This window comes from Myotis davidii, unplaced genomic scaffold, assembly GCF_000327345.1.
Source record: "Myotis davidii unplaced genomic scaffold, ASM32734v1 scaffold1494, whole genome shotgun sequence".
In the NCBI taxonomy this organism is placed as follows: domain Eukaryota; kingdom Metazoa; phylum Chordata; class Mammalia; order Chiroptera; family Vespertilionidae; genus Myotis; species Myotis davidii.
Window position 1 is genome coordinate 2861023 of NW_006286246.1, and position 12609 is coordinate 2873631.

The following is a 12609-nucleotide window of genomic DNA, read 5'->3' on the forward strand; positions in this document are numbered from 1 at the left end:
GCACCCGGGTGACTTATGCTCTAACGATTGAAGCCCACTGTTGTCAGTGTCCTCCAAGTAACTTAACAAAATGTTCATCAAAATTACCAGTGTGTATTTTTATAATAGCATGAGTCCCAATAAAGATATATATATTATAAATGTTATAAATATTACTATACTATAAATATTATATATATATAGGCAAAGATCCACAGTTTTCAAAAGGAACCTTTAATCAGAGCTTGCTATGGACTGAATTATGTCCCCCCCAGATTGCACATGCTGAAGCCCTAACCCTCAGGGTGACATGGCTTTTAGGGAGTAATTAGGATAAATGAAGCCTTAAGCATGGGGTCCCCATCCAATAGGATTGGTAGTATAGTAAGAAAAAGAAGAGAGATATCTCTTTCCATGCATACAATGAGGAAAGCCCATGTGCAAACAGTATAAAGGCTGCTGCCTGCAAGCCAGGAAGACAGCACTCACTAGGACCTGCCCATGCCCACACCTGGATCTCAGCTTCTAGCCTCCTAAACTGAGAAATGAATTTCTGTGTAAGTCACACAGTTATGGTGGCCTGCGCAAATTAAGACAGAATTTTAAATATTGAAGTTGTTAAAACTGCATTGAAAGATTTTTTAAAATTGTAATAGTATATCTGATTCAGTTGCATATTTTGAAAAGCCTTCAATTTAAATGAAATAAGCACATTTTTGAAAACTGATAAAATTGGGATGTGAAGCCTCAGATAGTTCAAACTTTGGTTCTCAAAGGGCAATCCCAACTTATATTTTTCTACAACGTGGATGTTTGCTCCAGAATTTCCACAGTAAATTGATGATACCACCTCTGTAGAACTAAGAGGTACATCTGGCCAACCAGCCCTGGCCTCCCAGCCTGTGGGTCTGTGTGGTGACGGGATCGCTGGTTGTGTTGATCAGTGGCAGACAGGCGGGCTCAGGGCATGTGCTCCGAGAGCACACCCCACTTTAACCATGCTGTGGGAGGTCCCCACTGTGCTCCTAGATGAATGGTGTCCACAACCTGGTGTGCTCAGGGGAATCCCTCAGAGCTTTAGCATCACCAGTGCCACCCCATACCCCAGGGTTCTGCTGCAGTTGGTGTGGGGTGCACAGGCAGCAGAACAAAGATCCCATTTTCTGTCAGGCAGTATTTACTGTCCCTGGGGCTGTTTTCATCTCTGTGGTTACAGCACGAGGCAAGACAGGCAACTCCTTTCCTCATGGACTTTATACACTGGCTGGGGAGACAACCCAAAAGTTAGTGGTGAATGCTTGTGTCCACCCCCCACTCAAATTCCTGTGTTGAAATCCTAACACCCAGTGTGACCAGATTAGGGGGTGGGGCCTCTGGGAAGTGATTAGGCCAGGGGTGGGCAAACTTTTTGACTTGAGGACCACAATGGGTTCTTAAACTGGACCGGAGGGCCGGAACCAAAGCATGGATGGAGTGTTTGTGTGAACTAATACATGTTAACACTGCTGCTGGTGAAGAACCGGAGGGGAGAGCAAGAGAACCCTCCGCTCTTTCGGCTCCGCGGGCCAGATGGAACAGCCGAACGGGCGAATCCGGCCCGCGGGCCGTAGTTTGCCCATGGCTGGACTAGGCAATGAGGGTGGAGCCTTTATAATGACAAGGTTAGTGCTTTATAAAAGAGGCTCTAGAAAGATCCCCAGCCCCTTCTGCCAAGTGAGGACACAGCAAGAAGTCGGCAGCCTGCAGCCTAAAGAGGGCCGTGACCAGGACCCAGCCATGCCAGCACCTGGTCTCCTCCTTCCTGCCTCCAAACCGTGTGAAATACGTTCTGTTGTTTATCAGCTGCCCCACACGTGGTGTTCATTATAGTGGCCTGAACTAGCTATGATATGAGTAATGGAAAAAGTGATGGTATAGCATTTGCAAAATCCTGGCATTAGCAAGGAGGTCAGAGGTTGAGCGGACTGTGCCTCAGTGAATTTCCTCAAGTCGGTAAACCAGCTCTGTGCGATGGACACGTGGAAGCAGTCTGCGGCCTTACATGCAGGTTTGAATGGTCGCCAAGCTCCCTCTGATGCAGTGACTCCTAAATTAAATAGTGAAGAACTGCTCAGGGCACGGGAATTAAGTCTTTTTACTTGATCGAACTCACAGGCACACCACTGTAGCTTGCTGGAGTCGCGAGTTGTGCCTTCTGGTTCAGTAAGCGGTTTAAGAAGGGCTGATGCAGGCACACAGACTGGGCATCAGCCAGCCGCCTTCCACATTGTGTGCCGAGCTGCGCTGGTCACAGGTGTCGCTGCCATACGTTCAGACATTTAGAGATTGGATTGGATTAACAAACTCATCCTTTCCAATGTAAACAGTCCTTTCAAATGGTAAAATCACTCTCCTCCTATAAGTTATTTCAGAATGATTGAATGATTTGGCTTTTTTATTACCTGGTAAGGTTTTTGGAGCCTTCATGGAATGAGGTTTTAGTCCACAAAACAGTGATTTTTGAAGAATGGGGAACTTCCAGTGAGGGTTGCCCTGGGGTGGGGCAGGGGAGGGGGCATAGCAAGGATTTGGGTAAAGGCACATGGGGGGGTGTGAGGAAGGAGCAAAGGAGAAGGGATTTCGAGGAGGATATCAGACGTGAGCTTCGTCTACTTAGCAGTTTTGTGATGGCCCCACCTCGGTGCATATCACTTTCTGCCTTGGGGCCTCCAGTCTTCTGCCTGGTGGCCAGTTTGCAGAGTTACCTTGAGTGGCTTCTATGCAGGTACCCTCAGTGGAACCGAGAGCTGCCCTGAAAGTCCTGCACAGGCTTCCCTGCAGCCATTGCGAACAGCTCCACCAGTGGGAGAGCCAGGCCCCCACAGGCGACCTTGGGGCAAGGCCAGCAGACTGTTCCACAAGCCAGACATGGCGGCTCCATCAGGTCTCCTTTCTAGAGAACAGGCCCGCACCCAACAGGCCTTCTCAGGTCCCAGGTCAGAAATAGGTTTTGGGAGGAGTCCATGAGTCAGCAAGACCCTCTCTCGGGTCTGGGCAGCCCACAAGTCCCTGACACCTGGTGTGTCATAAGGACAACAGTGAAGCCATTTGGGTTTCAGCTGTTGGGACAGTAAAGTACTGGACTATGTTGTACATTTCAGGGCATTAAAATACTGTGCCCATTTGATAAATGTAGAATTGCCTACTTTTGCTTAGAAAATATAACAGCATAAAAATGTAAAAGGCGACAGTACTCTGCTTCTTTTTATTTCACTCTCTGGACTTAAATGGTGGCCTGTCCTTTAGTTCCTAGTAATGATCGTTGTTAGGGTCTAATGTCACTTCCCTTAAACTTGTTGGTTGGTGTCTTACCAGATGAAATCTATGGAAACAGCTTGATCTCTACCATGATCGATAGCTGCAACTGCTCGGACTCCAGTGACATTGAACTAAGTGATGACTGGGCTGCCAAGAAATCTCCCAAAATCTCCCAAGCAAGCAAGTCACCCAAACTCCCAAGGTAATCTCCTCTTCGGGGTGTTTGCCCATTTTGTTGTGTCCCTGGAGGCGAATGTGTTGTGCCTGTAGCAGAATCCCATTGAAACCAACTCCAGGAGAACGCAGAAAGACCGGCATCCCCACATTCATCTGGAAGGTCGGCCTGCAGTGGCTACAACTTACCTTCTTTCTTCGGAACAGGAAAAGACACCCAGTGGGAAGATTGCTAAACCCCAGGGCTTCTCTTGGGTCAGTGCTGGTGGCGAGTGGCACAGGGTGGCCAGAGCCCCCAGGCATACAGTTTGAGAAAGTTAGGAAAAGGTTTTGCAGTGTAGGTAATGTGTTGAAAAGATTGTCAGATTCAATGCCTATAATGCTGTAATTAGAGGGAAAATAGTAAACAAACAAAAACTTTGGATCCTACAGTTTATTTTAAAAATCAAAATGAGCTGTAAGAGTAGAAGGAAGGGCCCTGGTGTCACAGGTAAGAAGCATTACCTTTCTCATGCTGGCGTCACTACCCGTGGGCTGTGTAAATGGACAAACCCTGACTGGATACTCATGTCGTTCTCTGTAGAAGTTCATGGGTAGACCAGATCTTCACTAAGATAGAGACCTTCTAGCTTAAAATTCTGTGATGCCGTGCAAGATTAAAGTACAGGCTGCGTACAGATACAGACCTGCCCAGATCTGAAACACGTAATTCATTGTGCAGCTGGTTAAGGCAGTTTTGTCACCACCCCGATGAAGTTAAAGAACATTCCATCATTCCAAAAGCTCCCTGTGCAGCCTCCCATTCGATCCCCACTCTCTAGACTAATCACTGTTCTAACTTCTGTCACCATAGACTAGTTTTGCTTCTACTTGACCTTCACATAAATGGAACCCAACAATACATGCTCTTTTATTTGACTCCTCTGCTCATTATAATGATTTTGAGATTCACTCATGTGGTGTCTCGCAATAGTTTTTTGTGCTGTGGAATTCCACTATAATGAATATACTACAATTTGTTTACTCCATTTACAAAGTCATGGGTTTTGGTAGTTTACAGTTTTGGGCCATGATGAATGAAACCATTGTAGACCTTCTTGTACACGTCTTTTTGTGGACAGATGTATGCATTCACCTGAGACATGTGCTTAGAAGGGAAATTGTAGGGCCTGGGGGTAGCTGTGTGTTCAACTGTACTAGAAACTGCCAAACAGTCTTCCAAGGGGCCTATACTATTGTGGGTTCCACCAGCAAAGTATGAGAGTGCCAGCTGCTTTCCTTCTCACCTACAATTGTATCGCCATTTTTTAAAAATAATTTTACCCGTTCTGGGGGGTGTGCAGTATCATTGTAGTTTAATGACTGATGATGCTAAAAGGCTCTTACATATTTATTGGCCATTTGAGCATCTTCCTTTGTGAAGTGTCTATTCAAGTCTTTGGCCCATTTTTTATTGCATTGTTTTACTTTTTTTGAGTTGTAAGATTCTTTATGTATTCTAGCTATGATTCCTTGTCAGACATGTGCACTCTCATGTAGTCTAATACATGTATGAATTTCTTCATTGTGGGTCTTTCTTTGCCCTGGTTCGGTGATCTGTGTCCACCGTGAGGTGGAGACACTCTTCCATTCCCTTCCAGAAGCTTTGTCGTGTTAGCTCTCACTTGGATCCCCCGTTAGTTCTGGTGCGTGGTGTGAGTTGGAGGTCAGTGTTCATTCTCCCATATAGATAGCCAGTTGCTTCAGCAATCTGGTTGATTTTTTTTCATCTTTGTTCTAAGCTTGTTAAAATTACAAATAAAATTATGAACTTTCCTACACTTCTATAGTGTTTTGGGTTTTCTTGTAACTTAAGCAGAAAGGACATTTAACAAAAAGTGACTAAACCCTTCACCTATGAAGGACCTTTTAAGATTTCTGGATGTTGCCATTCCCATAGTTCATCCTCCTTCCTTTCGTCTTTCCCTGCGTTGAGTCCCCTACATGCAGCAGGCAGGCCCATCAGCTCACACAGGGCTTTCACCAGCTCAGTCCCCGCGCTCCCGTTCTGTGGGTGCTGGTGTCTTATTGGGCTCAGTAGTAATGGGAGGCCTAAGGCCTTTCTTTCTTAGAATGTCATCAACCTCGCCACGTTCATTTTTATAACTCTCTCTTTGGGTTAGACTGGCAGACCACAGATGGAACATAGAACCAAAAGGCTGCAGAGCCCTGGCTGATTTGGCTAGTGGATAGAGCATCCACCCACAGACTGATGGGTCTTGGGTTTGATTCCAGTCAAGGGTACATACCTCGATTGCAGGCTTCATCCCCAGCCCCAGGTCAGGGCGCATGCGGGAGACCGCCAATCATTGTGTCTCTGACACTGACGTTTCGTTCTCTGTGTCTCTCCCCATCCTTTCCCATCTCTCTAAAAATCAATGGAAAAAATATCCTCCAGTGAGGATTAACAAAGAAAGGGGTGGGGGGGCTTCAGAAAAACTTGCATTCCACTGAAATATTTAATTTAAATATCGCAGGCCTGAATTGCTAGGTCTGTTGAAATCCAGTGTTGTACTAGGAATTGTAAGATGATTGTGGTCATAAGGTGAGATGTGACTTCCCACCTGCCATTTCCCTTGAGATTGATTTTGTAGACCCCTGGCAGAAGATATGGACATTTCTAAATTTACCGTAAGTCAGTAGAAAGTGAAAGATAGTTACTTCTCTGCGATTCCTTACAAATGAATCACTTAACCTAATCTCACTATCTTTCAAAATATGGGTTTTTCAGTATATAATTCTGTCCTACTTTTCTCCTGTTCATGAAGCAAAAACAGGTGGGAGGGACTCGGTTAAATCAAGGGGCCTGGCTCCTAAGAGTGTGACACCCCGGGGTGACGGCTGGAAGGTGAAGGGGCACGCCAGGAGTGCGGTGCCTTCCGGCCAGGGTGGCACACCCCTCCCATGCAGCGGGCGCCTCACCCTCCCGCCTCGCCTCTGCAGGATCAACATCGAGGCTCGGAAGTCACCCAAGTTGTCCCGGGCCGCTCCGGAGCTGTCCAGGTCCCCTCGGTTGCCCATGCGCAAGCCCTCCGTTGGCTCGCCCAGCCTGACGCGAAGGGAGTTTCCCTTTGAAGACATCACTCAGGTAGCGTCTGGGTTCCGGGTGGTCACATGTACCTGATGCACCCCAGCTCTTTCCCCTCCCCAGTGCGAGCGCGGTGATGGCCAGGCCCTCGCCACCCCGCCGCAGGCCTGTCCCGACTCCAGATACCAGTTAGATCATGAGAGCCCCATGGGTCCTCCTCACCACCCCGCCTTCAGGAGGCCCATTACTCTGCTCCACCTCCCACAGGACGTCCTTGCAACCTTAGACGCTTCCCCCTCACCCCCCCCAGATGACACAGCCACACCGGCCTCTTCCCACCTTTGTGCCTTTGCTCTGCCTTGGCCACCAGGAGCCTGCGCACTCCCAGACCTACCTCCCCCTCCTCGGGAAGGCTTTCCCCTGCCCGGCTTAGCCACAGTGACTGCAGAGCCTCTGGTTCAGAACTCCCCGTCACATTCCCCAGTGACTTCCCCGTGTGCACACCATCCCTGGCCCTCTCGTCATCAGGGCACAGGCACTGTGGGAAGCTGTGTTGTAGACAGTTCGTTGCCTTTGGATGCACACACACGCAGGCATGGCTAGGCACAGATAACTTTTTTTTTTAATGCTATCACACAAGTAGTTAGCTGAACTTTTACAGTACTCAAAAAACCATGTTTGAGGCCAAGCGTCTCTGCCTAGCTATGGAATTGTGCTAGACAGAGATAGTTATGCATCAGTTGCTTTAAGCAGGGGGAACAGAGATAACTTTTAATTGTTTTTAACTTCCTTGACTGAGAAAACAGATCATGGGAGAGTTTCAGGAAGGGTCAGGGCAGCTGATGTTTTTAGAAGAAACATCAGAGATAAAAATGGATTCAGAGCCAGGTACCGTCTCTAGTTCAGTGACTGCGGAAAGGCAAGCTGACGGTGAATGTGCCCAAATCCCACTGGTGGCCGGTGGTCTGACACCCACGCAGACACACTGGGACCTGTCTGCCTCTTTAAACCAGGGCTGGCCGGCTGCGTTGGCTCCTGCTCTCCACAGTGGTGGGCGAAGTGGGGGAGGAGTGTTTCCGTGGGAGCACCTGTGGCCTTCTCAGCAGTGTTAGCATTCTCATTGATAGGAAATGTGGCGATAGACAGTAAGTTTCTTCCCCTCTTTTCTTCCACAGCACAACTATCTTGCTCAGGTCACGTCTAATATCTGGGGAACCAAGTTTAAGATTGTGGGCTTGGCTGCTTTCCTGCCAACCAACCTCGGTGCAGGTAAAACCATGTCCTGTGTTTGGCCCCATGTCCTGGTTGAAACTCAGACTGAAAAAACAAAGTCAGTTTTCAGTGGGCTAAAATAGAAAATGAGCTCATATGACATCGAAAGATTAGCATGAAACTTCGACTACAGCTACTATGATATCACAAAAATCCAGAATAATCACTCAGATTGGTTTTTGCCAGTGATGCTTTCATTTTTTAAAATATCATCCCTGCCCTGGCTGGTGTTCTCTGTGGTTAGAGCACAGCCCTGTATTCCAAAGAGTCTCAGGTTCGATTCCCAGTTAAGGACAAGTACCTGGGTTGCAGGTTCAATCCCTGCCCTCCATCAGGGTGTATGAGGGAGGCAGCCAATCAATATCTCTCTCTCACATGGATGTTTCTCTCCCTCTCTTTCTCCCCCTCCCTCCCACCCTTCCTTCCACTCTCTCTGAAAAATCAATGGGAAAAATATTATCTGGTGAGAATTAACAACAAAATCATCCCTAACTTATAAAAATGACAGAAATAGCTGAAATCTCTATCAAAGATCTCAGATTTTTTATAGACTTCCGTTTTTTTGTTTTTATTTCTGGCCATTCACTGTGAGCAGGTTTTGGTACCAGTATCTTTCAGTCCTTGAAGAAAGCATTAGACTATAAGAAGCAGCTGGCTGGCTGTGAGCGCAGCTTAGTGGTGAATCTTCAAAGATGTCATTTCTAAGTAACAAGTCAATATCCTTTCATGAAAGGAACACGTGAATAACCCTGTAATGACCACTAGATTGGAAAGTCATCTCAGCCAGCGCCAGTCCAAGCACCAGCCTTACAAAGGAACTTCAAAAAGAAGGCCTGCTGTGCCATGGGAATGCTGGCCAGTCAGCCACCAGGCCAGGGCAGGTGATAGCTGTGGAGGTGGAACAACAACAAAAAAATGAGCAATAGTAGTAAATAGTAGGCCACAGGAAGTAGTATTAAACAGAGTTGACAGGCAATTTCATCCTGATTTTAACCTACAGATCCATTTTTTTTAATTTATTGATTTGAGAGAGAGAAACATCGATTTGTTGCTCCATCCATCCATGCGTTTATTGGTTGACTCTGGTATGTGCTCTGACACGGGATTGAACCCCCCAACCTTGGCATACTAGGATGATGCTCCTACCAAGTGAACCACCCGGCCACGGCCAGATTCATTTTTTTTAACTTATTTTGTCTCTTCTAAATATTTTAGTTGCAATTTGGCTTTCTCTTAAATATCTCTGTTAATTAAATTAATCTTAGAGTTTAAAGAAACCATGTGGAAGTTCCTGATAAATCTCTATACGATCATGAAATTGAAAGTTATTAAGACAAGAATCCAGTCCTGAATAAAGGCAGCATTTTATTTCTACCTGATGCACGTCACCCCTTATCATCTCATAGTTGTTCTCAAACAGCTGCGTGGTTGCCCAAGTTTGTCCTGAGCTTGGCAGTCTGGTTATCACAATTATTTTCACTAAATCATCTTTCCGGTTACAAGTAAGCTTTTTAAAAATATCTGTCATGCCCTACCTGGTTTGGCTCAGTGGATAGAGCGTCGGCCTGCAGACTGAAGGGTCCTGGGTTCAATTCCAGTCAAGGGCGCATGCCTGGGTTGCAGGCTTGATCCCCAGTGGGGGGTGTGCAGGAGGCAGCCAATCAATGATTCTCTCTCATCATTGATATTTCTGGCTCTCTCTCCCTCTTTCTTCCTCTCTGAAATCAATAAAAATATTTTAATAAATAAATAAAAAATATCTGTCATAACCCCAGCTCACTCCAAAAAAAAGAATTTAAGTCTCGGGTAGGTTTTTAACATTCTAAACGTGTGGTTCTATAGACAAACCATTGACAGAGTGGTTGGGCTAGACCAAAAATGTGGTATCCGTGAACCCAGACTGGCTGGTGTGGCTGGCTGTGCCCCGGAGAGATGGAGAGCTGCTCTCAGGCTGGCCTGCGTGTGCAGACAGTCTGTGGACGGCAGGGGTCCCCCTTCCCCCACCCTTTCTCTGGCTGTGACCCTGTTGGTGCCTTGGCTGTCATCCTTATGTCTCTACTGACTGTCTCCTCTCCTCCCACCAGTAATCTATAAAACCAGCCTCCTGCACCTCCAGCCGCGGCAGATGACCATCTATCTCCCAGAGATCCGGAAGGTTTCCATGGACTACGTGAACCTGCCTGTCTTCAACCCCAATGTGTTCAGTGAAGACGAAGATGACTTACCAGGTGTGCTCACACAGGACACCTAGTTGTCAGGAGCCTCTCCCAGTGGGTTGTGGAAGGACCTCCTTGGGATCCTCTTGGGGAGGATCTGAAAACGGCCCCTTACCGGGAGGGCTGAGAGAGACCGTAGAAAGGCAGGCCACTCCAGGTGGGCCGGTGGCAGTTTTAATGAGCAAGGGGACTTAGGCGGCTTACCTTGGGCGGCTGTGAGACTGGCAGATTCCACTCCCACTGCCAGAATCTTCAAAGTTTATGTAGAGGCCCTAATGGGTCAGTCACATACACCATCCAGCTTATACATTTTCAAATGTCTATACAGTGGGGCCTTGACTTACAAGTGTCCCAACTAACGTGTTTTTCGAGATACGAGCCGTCTCTTGGCTGATTTTTTGCTTTGAGTTGCGAGCTAAAATTTGGGTTATGAGCCAGCTTCAGATACCCCACCGCTAGTTGGCGCAGCGAACGTCACAGTGAACCCCGCAGCATCAGCCCAGTATCACGTGTCTCACTCGTTCACTGTTGATTTGACATATGAGTAATTTGAGTTACGAGCTCCGTCACGGAACAAATTAAACTCATAAGTCAAGGCCCCACTGTAGTGTTTTCTACTAGGAGATCCTATTTTGGTTAATAGATTATAATGATTTCTAATTAATCTGCCAATTATTTGTATGTAACTATTCTCAAAAAAATCCACCTTCAATGTTATAAACGCTATAGAGACTCCTCTACGTATATCCAAGCAGGGTCTGAACGTCTCTGGTTTCTGAGCCAGAAGAAACCCCACATTCTCCGAATCTGGTCGTTCTCGAACAGTGGATCCTCGTGGTGGAGCGGAGAGGGACATGCATCCGCCTCGGCTCTGAACTCGGGGAGTGGTTGACCTTCTCTCGGCCCAGGTTTTTACTGTAAAGTGACCTGTGCTTTCTGACAGGAGCCGTCCGAGGTGGAGCCCATGTTCTGATGGCCACAGTCCCAATAGCGGAGCTTGCAGCCACACTCACCTGCAGTGTGCGGAGGCCCCGCAGCTTGCCTTCCTGGCACGTCCCCTGCTGTTGCAGAATGTGGGGTTTAGAAGTCTCTCTCAGTCTCCCGAACGTCCCCCTGCTCTCTGATGCGCAGCCCTTCCTGCTGCTGTGGTTCCCAGTGAGAGGAGGGAGCATTTTGTCTCAGGACTTACACTTAATGCTGGTGACACGGCAAAGAGACTCCCCTTTAGCAGGGACGATGCCTGCCCACAGTATTCCATACAGATGAAAGAACATCTGGAGGAGGGGTTTGAAGAGGAACAATAGGAAACTTGAGACAGGACCCAGACCCTGCAGCCAGGCGAGAGTTACATCTCACTAGAGGACTTCCTCAGGGAGGGCCATCTCTTACAGGAGCCAAGGTGGGCTTAGCTTTTGATGAACCAACTGGCTTCATTCTGTAGTTCTGGTGAAAGGCCACCAGCCTTTACAGTGACCCTTTAAATTCTACTTCCTGCTCATTCTGGTTGGCACACAGCACTCAGGGAGGCCCAGGTAAGCAAAGTTGCTCACAGCCACTTTAGACAGGGCAGACAGAATGGGGGCTTTTGGGCACCTGCCAGTATCTCCCGGTCATTGCTCAAGTGTGTACCCTAAGTTCTCACCACCCACAGACAGGATATGTTAACCCCAACCTTACATATTGTTTGAAATGCTAAACAGCAGATAAATTAGGAAATGAGCCTTCCCCAATACGAAGATTTGTTGTGTGTTCTTTTTATTGGTTTCTATACTCCATTTTACATGTTCTATTACAGGAACTTAATTTACATAAAAATTTCAGATACACGTCTGCTGTTTGCTACAGGCACATTCCACATTGACCAATACCCATGGAGAAACCTCCTGGGATTATTATGAGCACAAAGCGTCTTTAAACAAGTATTTGCCATGGTACCATTTGAGCACATGGTGCCAAATTGAGAAGGTTCAAAAGTGTATTCTTTGAGAAGCCCTGCCAGTGCCTTTAGCTAATGAGTGAGGACAGGCTGCCTACAGGACCCACCTGTGACCTGGTGCCCTTCCAGAAACGCCAGAGAAGCTTCATGTAACTTGTGTGAACAAATCAGCTTTCCCCCAGCAAAAGCATGTCCGTCTAATTGCATTTGTAGACAAAGGTCTGGGTGAACTGAGAGGTGGTACTTATTCCGACCCAGTTCCACCGAACTATTTGTGAGCAGCTTGTTTTTCTCACTTCCTTCCAGTGACAGGAGCGTCTGGCGTGCCTGAGAACAACCCACCTTGTACCGTGAACATCCCTATCGCACCCATCCACAGCTCAGCGCAAGCCATGTCCCCCACGCAGAGCATCGGGCTGGTCCAGTCCCTGCTGGCCCATCAGAACGTGCAGCTGGACGTCCTGACCAATCAGACCACGGCCATGGGCGCAGCTGAGCACACCAGTGAGAATGCCACCCAGTACCCGGTCTCCAACCGCTACTCCAGCCCTGGACAGGTGATCTTCGGGGGCGTAGAGATGGGCCGTCTCATCCCGAACCCCCCGCAGCTGTCCCTGCTGCCGCCTGCACAGGGGCCCGTCCAGCTGTCGGTGGTGGAGCACGGAGAC

At 47.7% G+C, this 12609-nt stretch overlaps 1 protein-coding gene across 1 annotated transcript in view; it reads left to right on the forward strand.

The window, feature by feature from the left end:
- The window catches only part of TULP4 (tubby like protein 4), a 94136-nt gene that overhangs the window by 76320 nt on the left and 5207 nt on the right, over nt 1-12609 (forward strand). The window contains exons 9-13 of the mRNA XM_006757709.2: nt 3334-3478; nt 6433-6577; nt 7693-7786; nt 9874-10017; nt 12248-12607. Of these exons, the coding sequence (XP_006757772.1) occupies nt 3334-3478; nt 6433-6577; nt 7693-7786; nt 9874-10017; nt 12248-12607 (888 nt within the window). The remainder of the gene's footprint in view (nt 1-3333; nt 3479-6432; nt 6578-7692; nt 7787-9873; nt 10018-12247; nt 12608-12609) is intronic.